Genomic DNA, 27,027 nt, shown 5'->3' with positions numbered 1-27,027 from the left:
AGTATGAAACCACTTCACGGGGAAGAGGAGGAAGCTAACCCCGTTCATCATCATAAAATTCCTTTTGCATTTTTTTTAGAACAAAAGATCCTGGATGTATCTCAAGCTATGAAATGTACAGATTTGAATTACGGTACCATTTAAAATTACCATGGTTTACAGCTTATATAGGATTGACACTAAATGGAATTGCTGGAGTTTTGAAAAATCATATTACTACGAAAGCAAAAGAGGCCTTTAATTAGATTACTCCCCTTCTCTCTCTTAATTGCATCGAGATATGCAAAACAGATTTACAGCTAGCGGCCTAAACACATAACAGTGCTTTAAAGTTAATTACAAAATACCATTATAATTTTCTCAAGATGGAATTGCTGCTCTTAATGTTACAAATTCAAAGCATTCATGAAAATTTATTTGCACTATATTTTTAGTGGATATAATTCCTATCCAATCATTGCACCTGTAGTAATGAAGGACACTTTTTTCATCTAATATGGCAATATGAGGAGATAGGCTGAAATGTAGATTTCATATACTGTGCTGTTGAGGCTCACTGTTAGCCAAGTTTGAAATGCTGTTCATTTTACATTACTGAGAAGTCTTGGTATATTCTGGCAAAGCAATAGCATATAAATAGTTTAATAGTCAATTAAAAAGTGCTTAGTAGCACCTGGCTGCTGTTTCATTTGAACTGCTTTGAAGGAGAAACATGTTATTTGAAGCCCCGAGCAAATCCAAAATCCTAGCGAAGAACCAGAAAGTGCCATGCAACATTTTGTAGAATAAACATGAAAATGAAAATCTTTGCTTAAAAGTTACACCCACACAACTGCAGAGTTTAAGCAACAGGTGATCCTTGGAAATGGATGTGTCCTGTCCTATGAAACAGCACATCCCTCAAGGTTCAAGCACAATTCTGTAACATTGCCTCCCCCTCCCCCTCTGATCTCCATCCATGCAGTCTCAAGAATCACAAAAGAAAAATCCCGATTATTTCTGAAATTACGTAAGTAGACCAGATAATAGTAACGGGCTTGTAACTCACCCCAGAGCCCTGTAAAGTGTAGCCAACTTCCTCATCCCTCCCCTCCAATGCTTGGGCTCTGGCATCACTTCAGCAGGAACATTTCCTCCCACCATGTTACCAACAATACATAAAGATGAGCAGGAAATCAAATCTTTGAACCAGCGAACATATCTTTGCAGGTGAACCGGCGAACACGGAATAACAGCCAAAGCGATGGCTTTAAATAAAGCTTCATACCTGAATGACGCAACTCACACAACACTGCTAGGTAAACTATTTATTTATTTTATTTATTTTGCAACTTATAGCCCGCCTGCCCCGGCCAAGGCCAGGCTCAGGGCAGGTAACATCATTTAAAATACATCGATAACAGTAAATAATAAAATTCATAAATTCTAAGTTTAAATCAGTAAAATCTAATTAAAATAACCTTCAAACTCGAAACTCAAAATGGCACCAAATTACACTCATACTACCTGAGACAGGCGGCAGGTTGCCCCCTCAGGTTGACATAAAACATAACATAGAGGGGGGCGGGTAGGCAGGCCAGCAAAAATTATACCCGACCCGTGGCTGCCCTCAACTATAGGCCTGGTGGAATAGCTCTGTCTTGCAGGCCCACACTATAACATTGTGTCTATTATGTTCATTTTCATAGTAATCACAACTATGGTTTGAAGGCCTGTTGAGCCATAAGGCAGTCAGTCAAAGCCTTAAATCATAATGGTAGACAAACACAGCTTCGGTGAATTTCTCATACATATGTATGCAAACCCATTACTCCTACCTGTTGTGCGGCTCTTTTCACCCGATCCTTGGCACCCATCCTCATCATCACAGTCTCCACTAGATTCCATTTCTTCACTCCTTCCAGCTCCACTGCCACTTTCCCGAGATGCCCATCTTTCAGACTTTAAATTTGTCTTGTCACTCTCCAGCTAAAATGCAAAATAAACGATGGCAATGGTTATAATGTAACTCTACAATTCCAACTGCAAAAGGGTACATAGGATGATCAAAGCATGGGTATCAGTCTCCGCTTCTTCATATGGATGACACTGAAGCTGAGACAATTTCACTTCAGCCCATTAAAAACACACAGGATCACTAAAAGGGTGCATGGTATTCATTCAACAGCTCATACCTGAGGATCAAGGCATTTTAACTTCCTGGATATACATCTGTAAAAGTGAAATCTCGCCTCTTGCTTCAAGTTTAGTTTACCAGGTTTATCGTTTAACTGCTGCAGCATATTTTTTCTGGCCATGTCACTGGTTCCTGAGAGTGACTGTTGGCTAGCATCTGACATGCTTCCCAGCCTTGAGATGGTGAGAGCATGAAGCTGGCAGGCAGCTGGCAATTTCTACCAAACATTTCTTCCTCCTCCCTACTTTCTAGAAGCTTGCAGCCATCCCAGTGAGGGCTCATGCTCAGGGTAACCAAGCTGGAAAACAAGGACAAAATTCAGGTCTTCTGCTTTCCTGAAGGCCCATGGAACCAGACAAGTCACGTAATTTGCTTTCATGTGATCTTTGGATTGGGTCTTGGTGGGACCTAGGGGTCCTCTGGAATTACAGCTCATTTCCAGAGTACAGAGATCAGTTCCCCTGGAGATAATGGTTGCTTTGGAGAGTGGACTCTGTGGCATTGTACCCCACTGAGGTCCCTGTCTTCCCCAGGCTCCATCCTCAAGTCTACTGGAGTTCCCCAACCTGGATCTGGCAATCCTACCCCACCATTCCCCCACTGGTGGCCAGGGGGGACCTGGCAATCCTACTTGGTGCTGTGAAAGCAGGCCAGAGAGTATCTTTGCTTGGGGAAGCAGTGATGGTTGTCAGCATTTCTGCCAACATTTGGTGGCAATGTAAACCTCTAAAGTAAAAATGCATATGGAAGTTGACTGGGGTTTGGGGAGAGGGTACCCTCAGGATGGTAGTCAGGACCACTGCGCCAAAGCAGGATGCAACATAAAAACAGTCCACATGGCTAAATGGCTGGGCAGTGACATGGTGAAGGATGGTGATGATGGAGGAGGCAAACTAATTGTTGGGGAATTGCTGATTCAGCAGCCTTTGCGCCTTTGCTCTCTTTAAGGTTGGGAAATTCATTTGGATGGAATTTGAATATTGAAAAGAAAATGAATTTAAAAGTAACTCATTGGTAGGGTTGCCAGGTCCCTCTTCGCCACTGGTGGGAGAATTTTGGAGCGGAGCATGAGAAGGGCGGGGTTTGGGGAAGGGAGGGACTTCAATGCCATAGAGTCCAGTTGCCAAAGCAGCTATTTTTCTCCAGGTGATCTGATGTCTATCGGCTGGAGATCAATTGTATTAGCAGGAGATCTCCTGCTACTACCTGGCAGTTGGCAACCCTACTCATTGGGAATGCTGTTGGTCTGCTCTGTGCACATACAACAATGTCTTTTTATACCAATTGTCTTCCATAGAAGGACACGGATTTTCCAGCAGCATGTATGGAGTGGGCATAATAACCTCAGCCATCTCATTCACCCAATCCTCCTCCAACATTATATACGCCATTCCAGACCAACAATCACAGCCTAGGTAAGTCAAACAGGTCTGTTTCTGAGAATAAACAGTCACAAATCTGACAAAAACTTTGTAATTCAGCAACTAGCGAGAGCACATTTCCGTTTCACAGGACACATCTCAGTTGACCATTATTCAAACATGTCATTTAATTAGCATTGAACTAGAACTGAAGAAGCATTTATCACCAAATTTGATTCAATTCACTCAGAGCTCAGTCAAGACCAAGGTTTTTTCTTTGTCTGAAAGGGTTAAATTAGATAAGAAAACTAACTAGAGATGTGGTGAGCTCCTCCTCTTTGGTAGACTTCAAGCAGTGGCTGGATAAACATTTGTCAGGGATTCTCTAGACTGATCCTGCATTGAGCAGGGAGTTGGACTAGATGGTCTGTATGGCCTCTTCGCACTCTATGATTCTACAATTCTAAGTTGTAATTACTTTTACAAATTGCCACTGTGCTTATCTCATATACATTTAAGCTTTGCATAGAAAAGTCATAGATATCTCCACCAACTGAGTATGCACTTTGCATTGGTCTGATGAAGAGTGCTCTAGGCCAGAGGTAGGCAGAAGGTCATTTGGAAGTGACCAATCACTTTCCAAGCACTTAAATATAGATCTCTACTCTTCTTCCTATGCTGTTGTAATTTGCCTGTCCTCCTCCTCCACATGCACACATACTCATCCTTGCACGACATCAACTATTTCCCCGTGCATTAAAGCTGCTATTTGACTTTTCCAGGAAATACTATATTTCCCCCCTTCAGGACAAGTTAGTTTGGGGTGGTGTTGGTGGTTTGCTTGGGAAACCAGCAGAGAAACCAGCAGACTTCCCCATCTGAGCACTGCAGACCTGCTTTGAAACAGCATAATTTCTATACAAGCTGCCGTTTTGTAACAACTCCATCAGCCGAGTTGCCATTTTGTGACTGGTAGCTCCAAAGGCTCTTGGAAAAAGTTAAGTAGCTCCTAGAAATATAGTCTTCCAGCTCATTCGCTAGACCACAAGACACAATACATTTGTTTGTTCTTAAGGTGTCTCAAGTTACCGCTGTTCATTCAGTATGGAATTACTAATGTGACTAATCAAAATAAAAAAAATAGTAACTAGAAAAATTTGGGGGAACAACTGCAGAAAGGATGGGGGGATATAGCAATAAACACACAGTATTGAAAAACTGTGTATACTTCCAGACTTTGAAGGTTTTTAGAGACATGTTTCTCTCTGCCCTACTATCCCTGAAAGCCAAATTTTCTGCCCAAAATAAACAGGTGAAAATAGCTACATATGTGTTTGTATATAATGTTGCACATCAGGATTTTGCCATTCCAAATTAAGGTTCATGCTTCCTCCCAGGCTATTTTCCACTTCTGCATGCCTTGCATCTGGGGTTTCCAGGTCTCTCTTTGCCACCGACGGGAGGTTTTTGGGTCAGAGCCTGAGAAGAGTGGGGTTTGGGGAGGGGAGGGACTTCAATACCATAGTGTCAAATTGCCAAAGTGACCATTTTCTGCAGGTGAACTGATCTCTATTGGCTGGAGATCAGTTGTAACAGCAGGAGATCTCCAGCTAGTACCTGGAGGTTGGCAACCCTACTTGCATTATATAATCAGCTCTTACTCTGGGGCTGAAGCCAAGTTGGGCTCTGCGAGTGCAGCACCCTCTGCTGAGCGCCGATTGGCCTCACATAAGAAATTCTCAAAAAGCAGGCTTTTTAACTTACATTTGTGACATTTCCACATAAAAGGATGAGAGCTTGTGGGAAGAGCATTTCTAGTTATACTTGTAAACTAGTTTTAGACATCACTCATCTGATCAGCACAGTTCTGCCTACTAAGATACCACCTTTTTTAAAAAAGCAAATAATAATACTAGCATTCTTATCATGCTTAAATGATCCTGAAAATTTCCCTTTAGGCACTGTGAGTAAGCAGGGCAATTGAAGGAGGTAAGGGGTAACTTGAGGCTATTAAGGATGTTAATTAGAAGTGGGTGAAAGGTATTAATTTTCCATTCCTTTCTTTGAACAATCACTTAGGGTTGCCATCCCTGGGTTGGGAAATTCCTGGAGATTTGGGAGTGGAGCCTGGGGACAGTAGGGGTTAGGGAGGGGAGGGATCTCAGCAAAGTATAATATCGTAGAGTCCACCATGTAAAGCAGCCATTGTCTCTAGAGGAAGTCTGGAGATCAGTTATAATTCTGGGAAATATCCAGTCCCCACCTGGATAATGGCAACCCTAGCCTCAGTAGAAATGTTGCAGCCCTGCCACCAAGGAAGATAGGTGGAAAAGTGACAAGAAAAAGAAATTCTCAATGGTGGAAAAGTGACAAGAAAAAGTACATCCCTCTTTTCTGAATCCCCCTTTTCAACAGAATATTAGGCCGCATTGGATGTTTAGAACATAAGAAAGGCCATGCTGGATCAGAACAAGGCCCATCAAGTCCAGCAGTCTGTTCACACAGTGGCCAACCAGGTGCCTCTAGGAAGCCACAAACAAGACGACTGCAGCAGCACCATCCTGCCTGTGTTCCACCGCACCCAAAATAATAGGCATGCTCCTCTGATCCTGGAGAGATTTTGAGAGAGGTTTGAGAAGTTGGAGCGTGGTGGGTATACTTGGTGCTTCTGAGTGACACTTCTCACTCTTCTCATTATGGTGGGGAAACCACAGGAGCAGATCGTCTTTTCATGCTGCTCTGATAACGTAAGAAACGTCAATCAATGTTACAGAGCTATAGAGCTGCAGTAGCTCCATGTTGTGAACTTAATATGAGAAGAAAACTTTATTCCTGCTAAAATATCCAGAAAACTGATCTCCTGAAGCTATTTTCCAGAAATAACTTCCTATGGCAAGTGCTAACCACCTCTCTCTGTGTGAAGAGGGTAGTGGCACAGGCACAGCTTCACTCTTTCTATCAGAGGGAACTTTAAATATAAGATGGCTAGATATTAATCAAATCTTGGACCTTTTGAAGCCTTAGTCTTGTGTTTCCATTTGGAAACATATTTTCAGAAATAAGAATTCTGCTTGGGCTTCTCTCATTTTCACTCTTTGAGAGGTTGACCTCGTACAGTTGGCTACATTACAAAATAAGAAAAGAGTATTCTGTAAGAAATTTTCACAACGGCAGTTTTCATTTCGTTGTGTGTAAGACTTCTGGTTATATAGCTGTGATGGGATTGACTAGCAGAATTACTCTCATGATCACACAATGGTTGCACTGGAAGACCCGGACAATGAATTCCTTGTGCTGACAGCATTCAAACAATGGAGGAGGTAGGTGGTGAGATTTGACACTCATACTGAATCCTTTGGCATCAATTTGCATTACTCATTATATGGCACATTATTACAATCCTCTACTGGGAGGTAACAAAAACAAGCATCAGCAACAAATGCCCCTTTTCTTTTGGAGAAGAATGGACTAATTATTCATAGCTCCATTTTTAGAAGTCAATGGTGTTACATTGTTTGCTGATTATTTCATTTATGGATGTGGAGAGCACAAATTATGTAACTAACACAATACCCACTTGTAGCTCAATTTTATTTCAAACAGGCGGCTTGATGTTCATCATTGCTGGGATTCATGGTCTGATATTCTGGAGTCACACAGACATGGCACAGCAAATTTGCCTTTAAAAATCTTTCTGTCCATGATGATGGGTTATTCATAGTGCAATCCTAAACAGAGTTACACTGTTCTAAGCCCATCAACTTTAATGGATTTAAAAGGGTAGAATTACACCCTTTATGTCTATTGAAATCAATGTGCTTAGAGTGGTATAACTCGGCCTAGGACTGAACTGCCAATTGTATTAGACTTCTTTCGCATGCTGGTTGTATTAGAACTATATTCATTCAGTGTTCTAATGCTTTAGACCTAACACATGTCTCTGTTCTATAGACTCAGTACACAAACAAATATAGGTTTCCTTGTTAGTGAAAAAATAGCATTTGCTCTTTATGAAAAGGTAGCAAATATTTTTAAGTGTTAGCTATCACTTCAGTTTTTTCTGGAGCATGATTGTGTGTTTTTTATCAACAATTTTCAGGAAAAGAAATCCCACTCGGTCCTACCTCTGAAACTGTTATTATTCAAGTTAACATATTTTTTGTTTGTTAACTTATATTATAGTTGGGAATGATCTTTGCTTCTCCCTCTCTTCTCTGTCGCTTTTGGATTATCTACATAACAATTTGTATCTTGCCTTTTCTCTGGTTTGATTTCACCAAATGTGTTGCAAAGTGGCTCAGTTCAGAATAATCATGGTTTAATTAAAATAATTATAGTTAAATGGATTGTTTGAACATAGGTAATTTGATGGACCATAGTTAGAGTCCATCAAACAAGGACTGAAGTTGTTGTTTTTAAACCAGTTAGTCTTAAATATGGTTTTGCATAATGTATGAATGAGGACATCCTGGCTTAATTCTGGTTTGTTTCCTTATCACTGCCTTTCTTAGCTACAGACTGAGGCGATGAATTAGTTGAGGCAAGCCAGCATTTGAGTGATCGTTAGCTAACCAAATCCTGGTTTCACAAGCTAACCATTGGTAAAACAAACCATGGTTTGCATTACAGCTGATCCAAGCCAGTGTTTCTGTTTCTCCAATGAGATCTGATTAGCAGTTGGGATCAGCAACATAAGATTTGCACGAGCTAAGTTACTTTCACAGGCTGCCTATCCTGCTGGATCAAGAACCACATGTGCAGCCTGAATGCAATGGAATCCCAATTTATATGGTATGTTATAGATGTAGAAGAGTTGGTTTTTATATGCTGATTTCTCTACTTTTTAAGGAAAATCGAAGTGGCTTACAATATCCTTCCCTTCCTCTCCCCACAACAGACACCGTGTGAGGTAGGTGAGGCTGAGAGAGCTCAAAGAGAACTGTGACTAGACCAATGTCATATGTAGGAGTGGGGAAACCAACCCAGTTCATCAGATTACAGTCTGCTGCTCATGTGGAAGAGTGGGGAATCTAAGCTGGTTCTCCAGATTAGAGTCCACTGCTCTTAACTGCTACACCATGCTGGCTCTCCTTTGCTGTCCCAAGCCAAAGGTGCCACACAAAACCATGTTGGGTGCAACTCTTTCTGCATCAGAACCCATCCAGCAGATCCCAAAAGCTGCTTCTGAAATCTAAACAAGGGTGTTGTGAATAACTCAATAGGGTGGGACATGAAAAATACGAACATGGAAGAAAAGCAGGCAGTTTGCCAGGGTGCTGTTAGTGATAGTTTATTGCCTAACCGTTCTAGGAAAGGCTGTGGGATTACTAAACAGCCAGAGAATTTAGCTTCAATTTTTTAACCTTACACTCTCCCCCACTGGAAAAAGAAAAATCATGTCCAGATGCAGCGTGTCCTGTAGATTCACAACAAGAAGGAGTTCATTAGTCTCTGATTGAAGAGAAACCAAACAAAGTATTGTCATTATGGTTTGATGTATATGTTTATGATTTTTATTTATGATTATTCTTTTTCTATGCAAAGACTTTGAAATTTAATAAAATAAAATATGGAAATACTGAACAAGTACAAACGGATGATATTTGGAACCTGCTGAAGCACTCAGCATAATATACAGTTGCTGATGTGCCTAATTTCTGAATCTACTTACTTATTTGGTTTTGGTTGTGTCAGATATATTCTACGGAATCAATTGGATACTATATAACACCATGAATGGCCTTTTATGAAAATGTTCCTAGTCTTCTAAAGGTGTCCCAACATCTACATATGACTGACATATTTTCCACTTGAGTTTTCTGTTCATACAAAACCAGCACATCAAACTCATAAGCCCCAGAACAGCTGTTCAGACCCATGACATTTGAGGCTGTGCACAAGTAGAACTGTCAAATAAGATGCAAGTTGTTCAGATTAGCTGTTTAGCAGAGAGGGAGGCGGGAGGAAAACTGAATTCAGTTCTCCTACCTTTCCTGGAAAACTGAGTTGAGCATGGGTAGCAGCTACAGGGCTGTTCACGTGCAACTTCATCTGCCGGACTGAGTTGGGGAATCACATGTACAACACAGACATGAGTGAATCCACATACTGTTGTGGATATCCATGCAGATACTCCCTTCAGGCATATATGAGCAGGATCAGGGCACTGAAATATTTGTGCTGGTCCAGAAGTATATTCCTGTTATGAAGTCTATCTCCTGGAGTCTACCACCAGGGTAAATAGGTAGACCAATCCTAATCCTATCCTAAGTTCCAGTGGATGTCAGTGGATTTAGAAGGGTACAACTCTGCTTACGATTGATATAAGGAAACTCTGTATGTACGTAGGTCTCTGAATCATGGGCAAAAGACAGTTCCTATTTTCATCATCAGCTGCTTCAAATCTACTGATAATAGCTGCTGTAAATAATAAAACTGATCTGATTTGAACTGGGTTTCTCAAGGTTACTACTAATGAGCTGACCACTGGCTCTAATGAATCCCTATAAACTGGAATTTTTAAAAAATGTTATCCATTCATGTGTACACTCAACACTACATAGGCAGAAGGCACTTGTCTTATCTTTACTCGTATTGAATTAGCATAGGTCATCTGTTCTTACAAGTGTATATAAGCAAGAATTGTCTCATTAATCTGTAACAATTTGTGTTCTGTGTTTGAATTTTAATTGCAAGACACTCAGTACAATCCTAAGCAAACAGTGTAATCCTAGAAACACTATTACAGGAGTCATCATCATTGAATGGAGTTCTGTAGGATTCTCAGCGGGCCAGTTTAGAACTGAGCTGAAAGTTATGCCCATGGACTAGGGCTGTCAATTCGGTTCGGCCCGAACTGAAAATCAGCCGAATTTCCCTTGATTCGGCGGTTTTTAGTTCGGGAGGAACCGAACTCAAAACTGGCGGGCAACGGGGGGGCCGAGTTCAGCGAGTTCGGCAGTTCGCGAATAAATCCGGCCAATTCGGGGCCGTCAGTAAGCAGCATAACCTTCAGTAAGCAGCATTCTCCTCCCCCGGCCAATCGGTGGTCAAGCTGGGTCTTCTTCTGGCCAATCAGTCAGGATTGAGTACTGGAGGAATCAGCTGATGTGCGGCCGGCCGGGGAAAGAGAGAGAGAGAGGGAAATCCTCATGTGTGTGTGAGGGGGTGCTTGTGCACATTCGCTCCTTTCCGTGGCTGCAGGGGGCACATTTTTTGGGGTACCGACCCCAAACTTTCAGGGGATATTCAGACAGGTTTTCTTAAGAGACCACCCAAGTTTTGTAAACATTGGGTCAGGGGGTCCCGAGATATGGGCTCCCCCCCTTTTTCTTTCCATGGCTGCAGAGGGCGCATTTTTGGGTGTGCCGACCCCAAACTTTCAGCGGAGCATCAGACAAGGCTTCTTAAGATACCCCCCAAGTTTTGTAAACATTGGGTCAGGGCCCCCCGAGATATGGGCTCCACCCCTTTTTCCTCTCCCCCCTTTTCCATTTTCGTGGCTGCAGGGGGCGCTTTTTTGGGGGTTCAGCCCCCAAACTTTTATCATAGCTTCAGAGAATCCCTCTTAAGAGACCACCCAAGTTTTGTAAAGATGGGTTCAGTGGGGGCTGAAATATCGGCTCCCCCCCTTTTCTCTTTCCGTGGCTGCAGGGGGCGCATTTTTGGGTGTGCCGACCCCAGACTTTCAGCGGAGCTTCAGTCAAGGCTTTTTAAGAGACCACCCAAGTTTTGTAAACATTGGGTCAGGGCCCCCCGAAGATATGGGCTTTCCCCTTTTCCCTATTGGGATGAATGGATCACCCTCGAGAGATGCATACATATGGATCTTATATTGGATACAAATGGAATCATATTGGATTACCCAGCCTCCCAGCCCCTCCTGCTGGAACAGAAGACAGCCACAGTAAGACCCCTTTGGGGGCTTTAATCTATAATTTTTCTTTTCTGTGTGTGTGTGGGGGGGAAAGCAGAGTCTGTGTGTGTGTGTGGGGAGGGAGCAGTTTCTGTGGGGGGGGGGAGCCAAAAGGGGCTTTTGCCGGTTCTGCCTGGGGTGTGTGTTCCCCCTCCAGTCTCTCTCTCCCTGGTTTGAGGGGGGACTTCATTTTTATTCTTCAGGTTTTTCCTCATTCATAAGATCAGTTAGGTTATTTTGATGCTTGCTCAAAACTGGTTTTCAAATGGTGACTTAAAGAATGCATCTGCCTGGTCCCAAGTCCAATGCAAAAGGAGAAATTTCACCCCCTCCTGCTCATTATGCATAGCTAGCTGCCTCTGTCCCTTTCCATGGTTTGCAAACTCCCAGGTGTCAGGTGTTGCTTTGCACTGTTGCAAAGGTGTTGCATTGCGTGCTTGTGTTGCTTTGCAGTTGTATTGTTTAGCAAAATTCTTCACACCTGCCCCGCCCTTTGCATGTTTGCAAAGGTGTTGCTTTTCAGTTGTGTTGCTTTGCAAAGTTCTTAGCACCTGCCCCGCCCTTGCTCTCATCAGCTTTTTGTCGGGCCGGGAGCTTTGTGCGTGGGCGGCAAGCTCTGCTGAGATACACATTAAGGGTGGGGGGGACCCCTTTCAGGGCCCATATCTCAGCCCCCCCTGACCCAATCTTTACAAAACTCGGGGAGTCTTTCAATATACGTCCTTTGAAGCTCTGCTGAAAGTTTGGGACCTCTAAGCCCAAAAATGCCCCCCCCAGAGCCGCGGAAAGGCGCGGTTGTGTTTTTAATGGCTTTATTCGGCCGAATTTTTTTCCCGAACTTTGAATTCCCGCCGAATTGAACGGATCCGAAGTGGGGGAGTTCGGACTTCAGCACGTACCGAACCCACAAGGGCCAAATTCGGCCGAATCCGAACTGTACCGAATTTTTTTTTTTTGACAGCCCTACCATGGACTTCATTTGACTTAGATGGGTGTAACACTGCTTAGGAATGCAGCAATCATATTTCACTTCTTTAGCCATCAGGCATACTAACAGGTCAAATAAAATTTATTTATTATACATCTAGAAAATGCTGTATATAATTTTTGTTGTTGTCAAGTCACAGCTGATTCATGGTGATCCTGCAGGGTTTTCAAGGCAACAGTCATTTAGAGGTGGGTTCCCCCCCCCTTTGTCTGCCTCCACATCATGACCCTGGTATTCCCTGGAGGTCTCCCATCCAAATGCTTGCCAGGCTCAGGGCTGAGAGTGCATGACCTGCCGAAGGTCACCCAGCAAGCTTCCCTGGCACGAGTGTAGATTTGAACCTGAGTTTCTCAGGTCCTAGTCCAACACCTTAACCACCACACCATGCTGGCTCTCATATATAGTATAGTAGGGATATTTTTTGAGAAATAAGGGATCAAATAAAAGTTAAATTTGCTAATTTCAGGGTTTATGAGACATGTAGCTCAAACCATTTGTATGCAGGGTGTATTTGAAGAGGAGATGTTCTTGGAAACTGTAGGAACTATGTTCAGAATTATATTAGCAGAGCTGAATATTTCAAGATGGCTTGAACACATTCAATTTTACATAGTAACTGATGAAAGAGAAAAAGAATATGCACTCTCTGAATCTTGCTACTAATAAAAGTTCTATAATAGCCCCGTCCCCATTACAATAATTAGTTATGGATGGGAGCCAATCAAATTTTGGAAGCTGACTAGGCTTGGACTTTGGCAAACTTTCAGAAGAAATTAGCTCTGTAAGTGTACAGCAGACATCCTATCCCCAATCTAATGGCACCACAGCACATGTGGAAGTTCCAGTGTGCATAAAAACCTCTGACTTGATAGATGCTATTTCATTTTCTGAAGATACACTATGTATGCATATGCATTATGGCACTGATGGGCAGCATCTCCTTGTGGGATGCTCTGTGCACCTGTTTATTTATTTTCGGCATTTTTAGTCTGCCTTTCTTGCATTAAAGCTACACATACAATGATTAAAAGATTCAAACAATCAAAGCTAATTCAGTAAATATCCATGTTTAATATGTGTGTGTGTATACACACACACAGAGAGAGAGAGAGAGAGAGAGAGGGGGCCTTTCAAAATAAGTTGGCCTTGCTGTGATATCAGAATACTAACAGCGGGGGGTGGGGGGCATGGCTAGGGAAACCATTCCTCAGCACAGGGGCCATCACAGACAAAACCTCTTGTATGGGCAGATGTTAACCTGGTCTGTCTGATGTTGGCACATTTAGCAGGCCTTGTTCTGAAGAATGGAGCTGCCACACAAGAGTAGTCTGGGAGAAGGAGTCTTGAAAATATGTGAACACATGTGCCATAAGGCCCCCCCCCACTGTAGTGGGGGGTGGGATATAAATCTCAATATAAATAAATAAAGGGTTCAGCAACTGCGGTGGAACATAAGAAGAAGAGTTATTTTTATATGCTGACTTTCTCTACCACTTAAGGAAGAATCAAACAGGATTACTGTCACCTTCCCTTCCTCATCTCACAACAGGCACCCTGTGAGGTAGGTGGGGCTGAGAGAGCTATAAGAGAGCTGTGACTGGCCAAAGGTCACCCAGCAAGCTTCATGTGGAGGAGTGGGGAAACCAACCCAATTCACCAGATTAGCATCTGCTGCTCATGTGGAGGAGTGGGGAATCAAACCCAGTTCTTCAGATTAGAGTCCACCACTCCAAACCACTGCTGTTAACCACTACATCACACAAGAAATTTTCCTGAATGTATGAATTTCCATTGATGGAGGGGACTCCCACAATAAATAGTTTTGTTCTTGGTTAGAGGCTATTATTTTCAGGAAACCTTAAAGCAACTGAAATCACGCCCTTATGCCCCAATCAAGAGCATTAAAATACAAGATCTGTTAAAAGTAGGGTTGCCAGCTGAGTGCTGGCAACCAGTAGGAGCATTTTGGGGGTGGGGGCTTGAGAAGAAATGGCACAATGTCATTTCCAGTTAAGTGCCCAGAAGTGATATCACAATACTCTAGGAACTCCTCAATCTCTATGGTAAAAGCGTAGCGATTTGGGAATTCCTAGAGTATCATGATATCACTTTCATGTAGAACTGGAAGTGATGTTGTGTGATGTTGCTTCCTCCCCCCTCCCCCATTTTTATTCCTGCTGCTGCCCCTGGGCAAATGACATCCCTCGCTAAAAATATTGTATGCTAAGCTAGCAAGGCTACAAACATACAATTTTTTTTTGCCTGAGTGTTTGCAAAGCTACTGCTTGGCAGAGTGGACAGTAGTAGGCCAGATTGTAATCTAATTCAGTAATGATCACTTCATATGTTCATATTTTGAACTAGGTAGATCTTTATTTATTTAGGAAATGTTTATCCTTTCATTCCTCCAAGAAATTTACAATGCAATCCTATAATGAGTTATATCAGTCTGTCATGCAGACACTGCGCTGCTGTCACCTCGGAGGGCTCTGCCCTGGGGGAAGGTGTGGCCAAGAGAGCTTATTCCGCCGCAGACCAGTTTGAGGGAGAGTCTGAGCAATCCTTTATCTCAGACACAGCCAGGTTGACCTTAGATCCGGAGACCGTACATCCAGCCTGCTGCCCTCCTCCCCCGGCATCTGCTCCTTTCTGGCCATTTATCCCCTCCAGGCCAGAGAGGCTCTATCCTAGCTCCACCCCTAGCCCTCCCCCTGGAAGTCCATAAAAGTTTGGGAGTAGGGTTGCCAGGTCCTTCTTCACCATCAGTGGGAGATTTTTGGAGCGGAGCCTGAGGAGGGCGGGGTTTGGGGAGCAGAGGGACTTTAATGCCATAGAGTTCAATTGCCAAAGCGGCCATTTTTCTCCTGGGGATCTGATCTCTATTGGCTGGAGATCAGTTGAATTAGCAGATCTCCTGCTACTACCTGGCAGTTGGCAACCCTAGTTAGGAGGCTCCTGCCTCCTGCCACCACATGGATTTCAGCCTGGCTGCTTGCCCCTGCCCCGCCTGCACTCTCAGCTGTTTGTCAAGCCAGGTCTCTCCTTTCCGCGGTGATTGGGCTAGTGGCAGGCCTGGGAGCACAGCGTGGGACGTGGCTGTGGCAGCTCTTTGTTCTCCTCCCTTGGTCCCTGGAGGGGCAGAAGAAGACATCTCTTTTCCCCCTGTTTCCTCAGCAGCCTTTGCCATGCCCCTAAAGCAGGGATCACCCTCCGATCGGGTGAGTGGGGTGGGGCTGGGAAGGCCCGGGAGGCCTGTGTAGGGCCCCATCCTGGGACACAGTCTAAGCCAGTTGAAATCAATGGGCTTAGCCTGGAGTGATTCTATATAAGTTTGCATGGTTAGGGTGGTATACATGGCTATAGCTTCCTCCATTTTATTCTCACAGCCTGTGAAGAGAGTTAGACTGAGAGAGTGACTGGCCCAGTGGCACCCAGCAAGCATCATGGTCATAGTCTAACCAATACACCACGCTGCTTCTCAACAACCCTGCCTTTAACATTTGGATTTTGTTTTGCAGTTGCTTTTGCAATTCTTTTTTAAAAAATATGTCCGATCAACATCATCAGGGCCGTGGATTTTAAAAAACCCTATTTATTTTGCTCAGCTAGCAACAATGTCAATCAGTGGCTATTATCAATGAAAGCTAAATTGTACCTCCATGTCCAGAGGAAGAATATATTTTAATATCATATTCTGGGACATACAAATGGGGATGACCTTTTCATGCCACGGATGTGTCCTTCTTGAAATCAATTGGATATCCACCATTGGAAACAGAATACAGGCTAGATGGACCTTTGATCCCACCCAGTAAGAACTTTTGTATGTTCTGAGCAAATTAAGCTGAATATTATATGACTCTGTGACTGTCAGGGAAGCTTATCTGGTATGAGAGCAGAATATTTCTTGTAGAAATTTCTGAAATAATGGCTGATCAGGTTTAACCTGTGATAAAGCTGTCCTGCTTAAACATTCACACCTGTCAGCTTTTAGGCTTGTAATAATAGGACAAGAACATTCTGTTTGATGAGGCCTAGTAAGTGTGAAATTAGAAGAATCTGCAGTCAGGAGGCTCGTCTCACTCCATCAGCCCTTGAATGGCACCATTTTGAGCAGGCACTGCTCTGATGGGTTAAATGAGTAAACAATGGCTCTTTCCAAATTGTCTGATGGAAGCAAACCAAATGCTTCTCATTGCTTTGTACTCAGACAGCAATTACCTTTCTTGTTTGCTGAAGGAAACGTTCGTGACATGCTCTAGTACATGTTAATTCTGTTTCATGTTCTTGGATAATTATCTGTTTCCAAGCTCTGCATTAGTGTGGATCATTTTCATGACAATATGAAAAGTTTGACATTTCGTCATGAAGACTGGGGAACGATCTTGCCATTTGTAGCAGTTAGATGTCAACTATCTCAAATTTAAAAAGACACATACATTGTATGATGCTGAGACACTAAGAAATTGGTATTTCAACTCTCCTGTAGTGAGAACAGGAGGTGCTGCTGGCAGCGTGGCTGCTGTCAGTGAATACCAAAACCCACCTGTTGGGGTAACTAGGGAAAGAGAACTGGTTATAAGGCAAGAAGTGGTCTATATGAGCTTGTTAGCAGCCTCTTAGTCAGTATGCGGGCCCTGGAAGTGTCTGCCATGCCCCTTGCCCTGAGTCTTTTAAGGGGACCCCCCCTTTCTGATCATTCAGTGACCCTGCACTATGTTCTTGAGCCCAATGGCTCCCCAGGGTGCAAGAGCTGTTCCTGCCTAATGGCAGTTAGCTGAATATCTGATGACAGAGTAGATGATCTCATGATTACCAGCAGGATGGGGAAATGAGAAAACTTAAAAAGAAAGAATCCCCCAGGTATGAACAGAAAACTAGTTTGTACATTACAATGATCCCCCCCCCATTAGGGTTGCCAGCTCCGAGTTGGGAAATACCTACCTAGAGATTTTTGGGGCAGAGCTTGAGGAGGGGGGGACTTCAATGCCATAGAGTCCAATTTCCAAAGCAGTTATTTTCTCCAGGTGAACTGATCTTGATCGGCTGAAGATGAGTTGTAATAGCAGGAGATCTCCAGCTACTACCTGGAGGTTGGCAACCCTACCTCCTGTGCATATACACACCAACAGGTACTGAATCTGAGAGTCAGATGGTTTTATTTTACTAAAAGGGAAAAAGTAAAATTTGCCTGCTTAATCCCTAATGGCTTAAAATATCCTCAAATGCAAGATGGGTGGGTAGATGGGAGAATATAGTTAAACCCAACTTCCCAAACTGAATTCCCTGCCCCAGACTCAACCATACAGTATGGAGAGGGAGAGAGAAAAGTACTGCTGCTTGAGCTTGTAATGATTCTGGCTGGATTAGTATTTTCCTGCTCTAAACAGCACTATCAGGCAAATGTACCATAATGCTAGACTGCAGAGGTTCAGCATGTGGTGGGCAGGGAGTTACAGTGTAACCCTATGCAGAGTTAAGTCCAGCCTAAACCATGGAGCTCAGCTCTCTCATGTTATTGCACTGTGGGTCAAGGGATATCTCCAGTTGTTTAACCTGCAGCAGCATACCAACAATTTCTCACGCACCCTTCCCCCCTCTCCAACTAGTTACAGGCTTCCACACACTGAGAAAACAAGAGTAGAAGAAGTATAACTGGGTACAGGCAATTGGACCAATCCAAAACCTGTGGTGTGCCTGAATAGACGGCTACTTATTTGTACCAATCCCAGCATCTTCAACAGTGAAAAACGAGCAAGCAGAACACTCTCAAAAACAAAATGGAGGCACAGGAAAGGCACAGGCTTTTGAAGCTCCAAAGGAGCATATGAAACTGTTTGGCAGTGAGTTGGTCTACTGGTCCACCTCATCCAGAACTCCACACAATGACGGGCAGAGACTCCAAGGCCTCAGGCAGAGGCCCTTTCCCAGCCTGCTGCCTGAGATAATTTAACTAGGTGTGCTGAGGAATAAATCTGGATCTTGATTAGGCATACAAAAGCACACAGAGAACATCTATCTACAGAGAAAGAGAGAGAATATGCAACTATAAAAACATACTTCAAATATGTGTTATTGGTAAATATCACTGCTAATAAAATACTGGATGAAATAAAATTATATTACTTCATTTCTAAATAGTTAATGTAATACTTTAATATTAAGAAAATGGTGGCAGACTGTACAGGTACAGTGCAGAAAAAAATGCACTGAAAGCTGTATTTTTTAGCCAACTTTCCTGTATTCATAACAATATTGAGTTCTATAAGATAGCTGAATTTGAGAGGAAAATATGATGGAGGTTTTTTTTTTTTTTTTTACTATTACATAAGCAATTGGTTATCATGGGGAAATAATACAGTTCTGACCATTGTCGGAGCTAAAACCTACCTTATTTATCCCATTTATTTAAATATTCACAAATATCTCATTAAGCACTAATTCTTCAGACAAATACACAGCTTGTATGGGAAGTCACAATTATTTGTTAAAACAAAGGATCATTTATGCAAACAAGATGAGGTCTCCCATACAGTTAACTTGTCAGTAATATTAATGACCCACTTCTACATTAGGCTGCCTTGATTTAGCCTCAGGTCGTTCTCTCATAGCTACTCATTAAATACCGAGGAAGAGATGTCATGCAGAGATTATGATTTAAATAAAAAGTGTACTTTAAATTTCTAATATTTCCCAGCTAGTAATAGCCTTCCTTCTTCCACATTCGCTTGGGGCTTTATCCCAAAGATACTGGTTACTCTGGAGCTTCTGTATACATATTTCACATTTGCAGGCCCATTAGCCAAAACAATAGCGGCAGCAGAAGCAAAATCATCCCTTGGCCAATTCACATGCTCTCTTTTTAGTATATACCTGCATCCAACTCCCAGATATTAAAAACTATGGTGTGTGAAGAATGTGGGCTTATGTCATAACCAGTTTTCTCCCATCTTTCTCACTTTTGAGATTTTTGCCTACATGCAGAAGCACTACAAAGGAATGCCTTATGCACGATTCCCAGGAGCATGTACTCTGTTACATTAATAGGATGCTTTTCTCACTGAAGGAATCCAAAACGACTCACTGAAACTGCCCAAAATATAATAATACAATAGAATACTAAAACAAACTAAACAAACAGATTGTGGGCTAGTTCCACAAGATGAGACTGCACTCAGTCAGCTAATGGGGAAGAGCAGAGGAGAGGATAACTATGAGAAGTGCTATTCTTAATGAGACAACTGCACTAAAGCTGAAAGGACATTCAGTTATTGACATGAATGGATGCAAAAGGAAAGTCCGAAGCTGGCCGACACATATAATAGGAACATGGAATGTGAGAAGTATGAATCAAGGTAATTCAAAATCGTAAAATGAGAAATGGAATGTTTAATCACTGCGGTCCTGGGAGAGAGTGAACTAAAGTGGACTGGATTAGGACATTTTCAGTCAGAAAATTACAGAACATTTTACTCTGGAAATGACAAACACAGAAGAAATGTAGTTGCTCTGAGAGTGAAGTGAGATGTAGCACAAGCAATCAGGGGCTATAATGCAAAGTCTGACCAAATAATGTCATTCAGACTTCTATCAATCAGTCAATCTGCCCAAATAGAGACTGTGCATAACTTCTGCCCTGTATGAGAGAAATTCACACTAGATGCCCTTGTCTACCTAATTCTCAGGATAACTAATTAAAATACCTTAACCATAGAAAGACCTGATCTACCAAGTCAAGGACCATGCTCCCTCCTGCTAGGGTTGCCAACCTCCAGGTGGTAGCTGAAGATCTCCCACTATTACAACTGATCTCCAGGCAACAGAGATCAATTCCCCTGGAGAAAAAGGCCGCTTTGGCAATTGGACTCTATGGCATTGAAGTCCCCCCTCTCCAAACCCCACCCTCCTCAGGCTCCACTCCAAAATCATCATGTATTTCCCAACCCAGAGCTGGCAACCCTGCCTCCTGCTGAGCTATCTGGCACTCTAATGTCTCAGGATATTCAGAGAGCACTGAGCTATGTGCTGCCTTCTGCTGCTAGTGCAGCATGGAAATGAACTGCACATGTGCAAAGTATAAAATAAGCAATTCAATGCAAATTGTAAGTACAAATGAAGCACCATTATTTTTAAGCGCTAATCATTGACAGATAAGAACAGTGCCATTTTTTATTTGAGCACAAGTAAGCTTAGCTTTTTATAGAACATTTGTAAATTTCACCAATGCTCTTTGCAGTCTTTTTACAGCACTGGTTCCCAACCAGGGGTCCGTGGACCCCCAGGGGTCCGCGAGAACTAAATTAAGGCCCGTGAAACAAAGTTATAAACCCATAATAAATTAATATTTTCAATTAAAAGTTCTCTATTATAAAAATATATATTCAAATATTATTATAAGTTTAATGTTTTATTAACAGTTATGATTAAAGTTTATTTTCAAATTCTCAGAATTTTTATTTTGAACCTTGGGGTCCCTGCACCAAACAAAAAAGTCCTAGTGGTCCCTGGTCAAAAAAAGGATGGGGACCACTGTTTTACAGGGACAAAATAATGAACAATCAATACTTAACTTTCAAGGCCAGCAGGTCAGTTTGCAAGCAAGTGAGAAGGGGCATTGAAAACTCCATGGATATCCAAAACTCTTTAGGGCATTTCTGTGGCTATCTAACATTACAGGGTAGAACAGCAGACAATTCCAGAAATTTATTTGGACACTTTTAATATTTTTTCTCCACTCAGAGCAGGCTCAAAGTCTGCAATTTTAGAAACAATAACAAAAAACCATCAAATACCACAAATATTTTAACCCAGGTTATATAACAACAAATCTGCCATCATCTGACTAATTCATATGGTGAAGGGTAGGGAAGAGCAGGTGGGAATGAAGGAACAAATTCCATACATCCCTACTTGTATCTAAGGTAAAGTTCTCCAATCTTTTTTTATTATCATTGGAGTCACAGATTGACTAATGGCTGAAGCTCACAAAACAAAATATATACACTGATGTACCAAAAAGAAAAGCATCAGGAACCCATTCCTATGGAGAAGTTTAAAATCTATGGGTATGGGTCATGAGGAAACAAACCCCTATACAACTGAAGGCTGATAGTGCTGGGAGCCAGACAGCGTCCAAACAGCGGCACTGAGGAATGGAAGTTTGACCAGCTCACTGCCTTTATATTTACATACTTGGATTCAGAAAAGATCTCTAAACTATTTTGTAGCGGTCTGCTTCACAGTTTGAGAACAGTGAATTAAAATTTCTGTAACCTGTCCACCACCATGAAATTCTGTGCCACTGTACAGCACTTAGCATTTGCATAATTTATGTAATGTTAAACTTTGTAAACATAACATTGCCTTTTTATCTAAAATTGATGCTGACATGAAATAGGTGGATTGATAGGAAAAATAAAAACCATTTCTTTAGAACCCTTTGGGAGGCAAGCCTATGTATAACCTCTTTCATTCCTCGTCAGTTTTTCAGCAGATCTCCAGTCTAGTTTGTCTGCCCTCACCTTCCCCTGGTGACAACCCACCTGCTTGGAGATCTGTCTGCATTTCATCTCCCAGGAACTTCTTCTCCCAATTGCTTTGAGCTTGCCTTGATTTATCTCTCATTCACTGAATGAATTAACTCAACCAGTGCCTGATATTCCTTGCTTTGGATCTGCCTGTACTCATCTGCAGAAATAGTTCTGGGTACATACAACTCTGATGTGAATTCCTAAGTTAAAAGAAAAGATTGCAAACAAAAAAATTGTTTCAACATAAGTGAGCATGGTCAGTGTCACAGGTTTTCTGTAAACCTTTTCTGCACTGTTCATCCACTCATGTTTTTACACTGTAATTTATACACATTGCTGTAATTTCCTCACCGGAGTTAAAAAAAAAAAGATTGCTCCTGTTAAGTCATCTTTCAATATATGGATGGACAGAGTGACATGCAGATTAAACGGATATTACACTGTCTATACAGCAGTTAATGAATCATTTTTAAAAAAAAAATAAAGCATGGCCTAATTCTGCTTGTTATGTAGCTCAGTATTGGCCTGCTGCTATAATTTGACAGTTCCCCCCCACCTTGCAGGAGAGTTATACCGGGATGCTATATGGCTAGACTCAGACAATGAATGCACGTAGATACAATTGAGCTTTCTGCACTGTGTGTTGGGGGAGCTGATAATGTGGAACCTTAATAAAGGACCTTCTGGTGTCAAGTTTTTTATCATTTAGAAGACTTGGATTAATATGAAATGCACAGCTGAGGTACCTGTGGTTTGAAGTGCTTGAGAGACTCTTTTAATTGCCACAATCTGTTGTGCCTCTCAGATCTATTTGGAAAGGTGTTCAGCAAGGCATGTGTTTTGTTGATGAGCTGCACTGTGTCTTGTAAAGCAGAAAATGTTTGGGCTTGTGTCAGATGTTAGCAGCACTGATACATAAATGTTTAAGAAGAGGAAATGAAAGGACGGAAACCGAATCCTCACAAAAAAAGGGGGGGGAACCCACAATCATGGAAGTTCAAAACAAAAATATAGGGTAGGTTGGTATTCTATTTCTATTTCTTATACTAACCAGAACCAGGGATCTAGGAGCTACCAGTGGAACAGTTTCTTAACAGGATGTACCTGCTCACATAAGCTGTTTTCTATTTGTTTTCACCGACAAAGATACGTTTTGTGAGATGCCGCCCAATTTCCAAGTTTGGTTCAAATTAACTACTTTCTTTTCAAATAATTATAAGCAGTGTGAAGCATCATTAAAACTATGATTCAGCTTTCATGTCTTTTTCGTAATGTTCTGGTCTTTATCATAAAATAAATCAGTGGCATTTGGCTAATTCCATGGTAAGGATCAGTGTAGGCAATTCTCTTGCCCATGGGGGTTCTTTGAAACTGCCGCATGAATTGACAGGGCACAAGGTTGCATAGCAGCAACGCCTGAAGCATTTATACTGCCTGTGCAGTATTCTTAGAGTACCTGTCAGACTCTTGTTTTTCAGTAAGTTATCTGCCCAGAAACAGGATAGTCTACACTTGAAGTATCTCTCCCTGACAAATACCACTTCTTTAGAAAATTTACAGTGAAGAGAAATACCTGCTCAAATACAGTCATTGTTTTCTTGAAACTTGAAGTTTCATTAGAGGACAGGTAGCACTCTGCTACAATTTTGATGTAATTTGGTTGAAAAACAGCCACTTCACCCCCATCCCCAAAAATTCTCCCATAGGCAACAATGACAGACAGAAAGGGATGTGGGGATCTGCAAAGGAAGCCATTTTCACTTTGTAAAAGGAAATAAAACAGACCACACCAAGGAAGGATGGCAAATGGAGTTTTCAGTGGAAAGGTAAGACATTTTCATTGGCTTTTAGTCAATGTAAGAGTAGGAAAATGCAGATAGAGTTGTTTTTTTAATGTTGTGGCCAGCCAGAGCTCTTCTGCTAGGCTGCTGCCTTGACTTCTGTTGTAGGAATCAGTAAAGGAAGTGTGGTTGCCCAGAGTCAACTAGTGTGGGGGGTCTGCAAAACTGAACCCCTTTGTTCAATCTGCTTGAAAATTAGTGGGTCTTTAGAATTGGTACCATTATCTTTGTAAACAGCTACCACAGACTCGCATATACATTCACAATAGCAAATAATGGTCCTGAGCACCAGAACCACACCTATTTGAATCCCAAACCAGTAATGTCCTGCCTGAAAATAAGCAATCACAGCAACCTCCCACCCCCCACAAAACCCAAATCTGAAATTATAACTGTTAAGTATGTGTGGGTGATACACGAGACCAGAGACGGAGTTCCAACAACAACCACTTTATTAACAACCTAGAATTGAACTGTACTGAACTGTATGGAGCTGCTTTGAACTGAACTGAACGTGCACAACACCCTGGTTTATATGCCAACCCCAACTACCAGGAACCACACCCCCTAAGTCTGCAATTGGCCGGTTGTAGTCCATAGTCCAATGAGAACACAGGCACAACCCCAGGCAGTGATTGGGCGGCTATAGTCCATTGTCCAACAGGAAATGCAGGCGACGGAGCCTGGAGGAGATAGCAAGCTCAACATGAGCCTTGCTTCCCTCTGCAATAACAGCATAACATAACAATACATAACAATAACAGCATTTTTCTCAGCTCTGACCCCTACCTGGGATCACCAAGAATGGCAAAATTGACCCATAGAACCAAAGTGACCAAGAAGATAGTTTTAGGAGGGTAGCCATGCTGCTTTGCCGTAGATAAGCTAGATTTGAACCCAGTAGCACATTTAAGGTCTTTAAGGTGCCACGGGACTGGAATCTAGCAAAATAACCAAATTTTGCACAAAACATAATGATCTAATTATAACAATGATGACATGGTGGAGGAAAAAACAGGCTGAAGACCACATCACATTCAAACTGTGGACCACGAATAAGTGAAATTGCAAAGGCCTATCTAATCACACAAAGTCACCTTCTGTCCCTAGATTGTGCTGATGGTTCATTATTATTCCATCATTCCAGTCTCTTTTATGGGATGATGGTAAACAAGTCATGAGTCTGGAAGGCCATAGGACACAGATTTTTAAGTGTCTTGTCATCTAGGTAAAGAAACTTTTTATTCCATAATCCTTAGAAGCTGGCAATCCCAGTTGAATGATCATGATTGTTCTGATGGTACATTTCTGTAAGCATGGCTAACTTTAATGAAGTACAAGGAGAGAGCTACTTGCAAGGTCACGACCATTCATAGAACACTGCTTTCATACTTGAAAACATCTGCAATTTTAGCGCTAAGCCTGCCCAGTTGTCCTGTTTGTAGACAAATATAGTGAAAAGATCATTACAAAGTGACGGCTAATGTTCTTTTCAAATCTATACAGAACGTTCTTAAAACCTCTGATCAGTATTTAATTCAGAACCTACCCATATTACCCATATTGCTGTTGATTCAGTTTTCCTGGCTTTTGGGCATCTGTTAATGTTTTAACAGATGTGTTTATGTATTTTGGATAAAAGGAATTTAATTAAGAATATAATCTGTGTTTATGTCTTTGGGAAAGAATATAATAAAGTCTTTCAATTTGAAAAATGGATGAGGTTATGGTGGGTATTCTGGGAGAAACATTTTTAGTAATCCTAATAGAAACCTTTCAGAAGTCAGTTGAGATGTCATACTTTCTCACACTTGTACTCTGCAATTCACTTCTTCCTCTCACAGCTTGCGCATAATTTTTAGCAGTACATTCAGACATGGTTTAAATCTTATTTGCAATGTCATCTCTTTGGTTCAGTTAACATTACATGATGCACAGCAGTAAGCACCTTTTAAACATTTTTTCCCATGACCAAAAAGTAATGGCATATCTGCAAAAGAGCTCATCATGCAATCAACAAACAGTTGCTCTTACTTCATTACAGATCTTGTTAACACTTGCCATTTGGACAGCACATTTCCAATGCAAGCTCAAACTCCCTCATATAACATTTTGGAACCTTTGATCACTAAACAGTGTCATGTGGTTTGAGATCACATGCAGTAATGTTCTCTGACTCTTCCAGACAATTTTCAGCTCATAGTTAAACAAGGCTTAAACATTGGCTGAGGGATGATGGTGTATTACTAGCATCTCAGCTTCAGTTTCTTGTTAGAAAAATCTTCTGCACTCCCATATGACCAGTGTGACAGCAGAACTGCCAGATTGTGAGTTAGGAGGAAAACAGTAAAGTGAGCAATGCCTCGCTTAAAACGAACTGAATTCCATCACAAGTGAGAACACACAGCTGACTGAGGTTTGGGGACTACATCCTCAACTGGTAAATGATGTATCCCTAGTGAGATCACTGAAGAACCTACATCATTCAAGAAGACAGGCCTGTGGGTTTTCTGGATCCTGTGTTGGCACACTTCATGGGTAATCAATACTTTTTATTAAAAACAGAATGTGCCAGTCACAGTTCAGTGAAAAAGCTTGTGTTTTGTATTTCCAGGGCCCTATATTATATCTCTGGCATCTGCAGTTACAGGGTGTCTAGTAGCAAACCTGGGGGGGAAACTTTGCCTGAGAATCTGGAGAACTGCTACTAATCAGTGTTGATGCTTCTGGATGATATATATTCATCTGATTCAAAGTAAGATAGCACCCTATAATGTGACTGGACTTAGGGGGTCATTCTAGCCAAGTACCCTCTGTTTGATTGGATGCCTTGTAGTTTTTTCCCCTCGGCCCACTAGTATCATAATCCTTCATGAACACTAACTATGATTTCTACATGCCACATTCCTAATACAGTGAGAATGATGGCATTCAAAATCTGATTTGTACTCATGAGATGACAAGCATATAGGTATCAGGACTTTTGGGTTGATGCTGATCAGCAGAAAGTGAGTCCTTCCCCAGCCTTCTCAACCACACAAGCCAATAATAGGCTGGCCTAAGGATAGATGCTTCTGAGTGCTTGTCAAATAGCTCTAATGCTTTGACAGTCCACACTGTCCTTGCCAACCATAGTTATGGCCTAACCAATCCTGAGTCTGTGGCTCAGTGATACAGCATCTGCTTGGCATGCTGAAGGTCCCAGGTTCAATTCCC

The 27,027-nt window shown here is 42.0% G+C and overlaps 1 protein-coding gene across 2 annotated transcripts in view; it reads right to left on the bottom strand.

Moving 5' to 3' along the window:
- Positions 1-27,027, bottom strand: part of LOC130478010 (glypican-5-like) — a 525,642-nt gene that overhangs the window by 120,261 nt on the left and 378,354 nt on the right. For both annotated transcript variants that reach the window (XM_056850119.1, XM_056850120.1), the window contains one exon: positions 1,818-1,968. In XM_056850119.1, the coding sequence (XP_056706097.1) occupies positions 1,818-1,968 (151 nt within the window). The remainder of the gene's footprint in view (positions 1-1,817; positions 1,969-27,027) is intronic.

Source organism: Euleptes europaea, chromosome 5 (assembly GCF_029931775.1).
Source record: "Euleptes europaea isolate rEulEur1 chromosome 5, rEulEur1.hap1, whole genome shotgun sequence".
Lineage (NCBI taxonomy): Eukaryota > Metazoa > Chordata > Lepidosauria > Squamata > Sphaerodactylidae > Euleptes > Euleptes europaea.
This window is presented reverse-complemented; position numbering and strand designations above follow the sequence as displayed.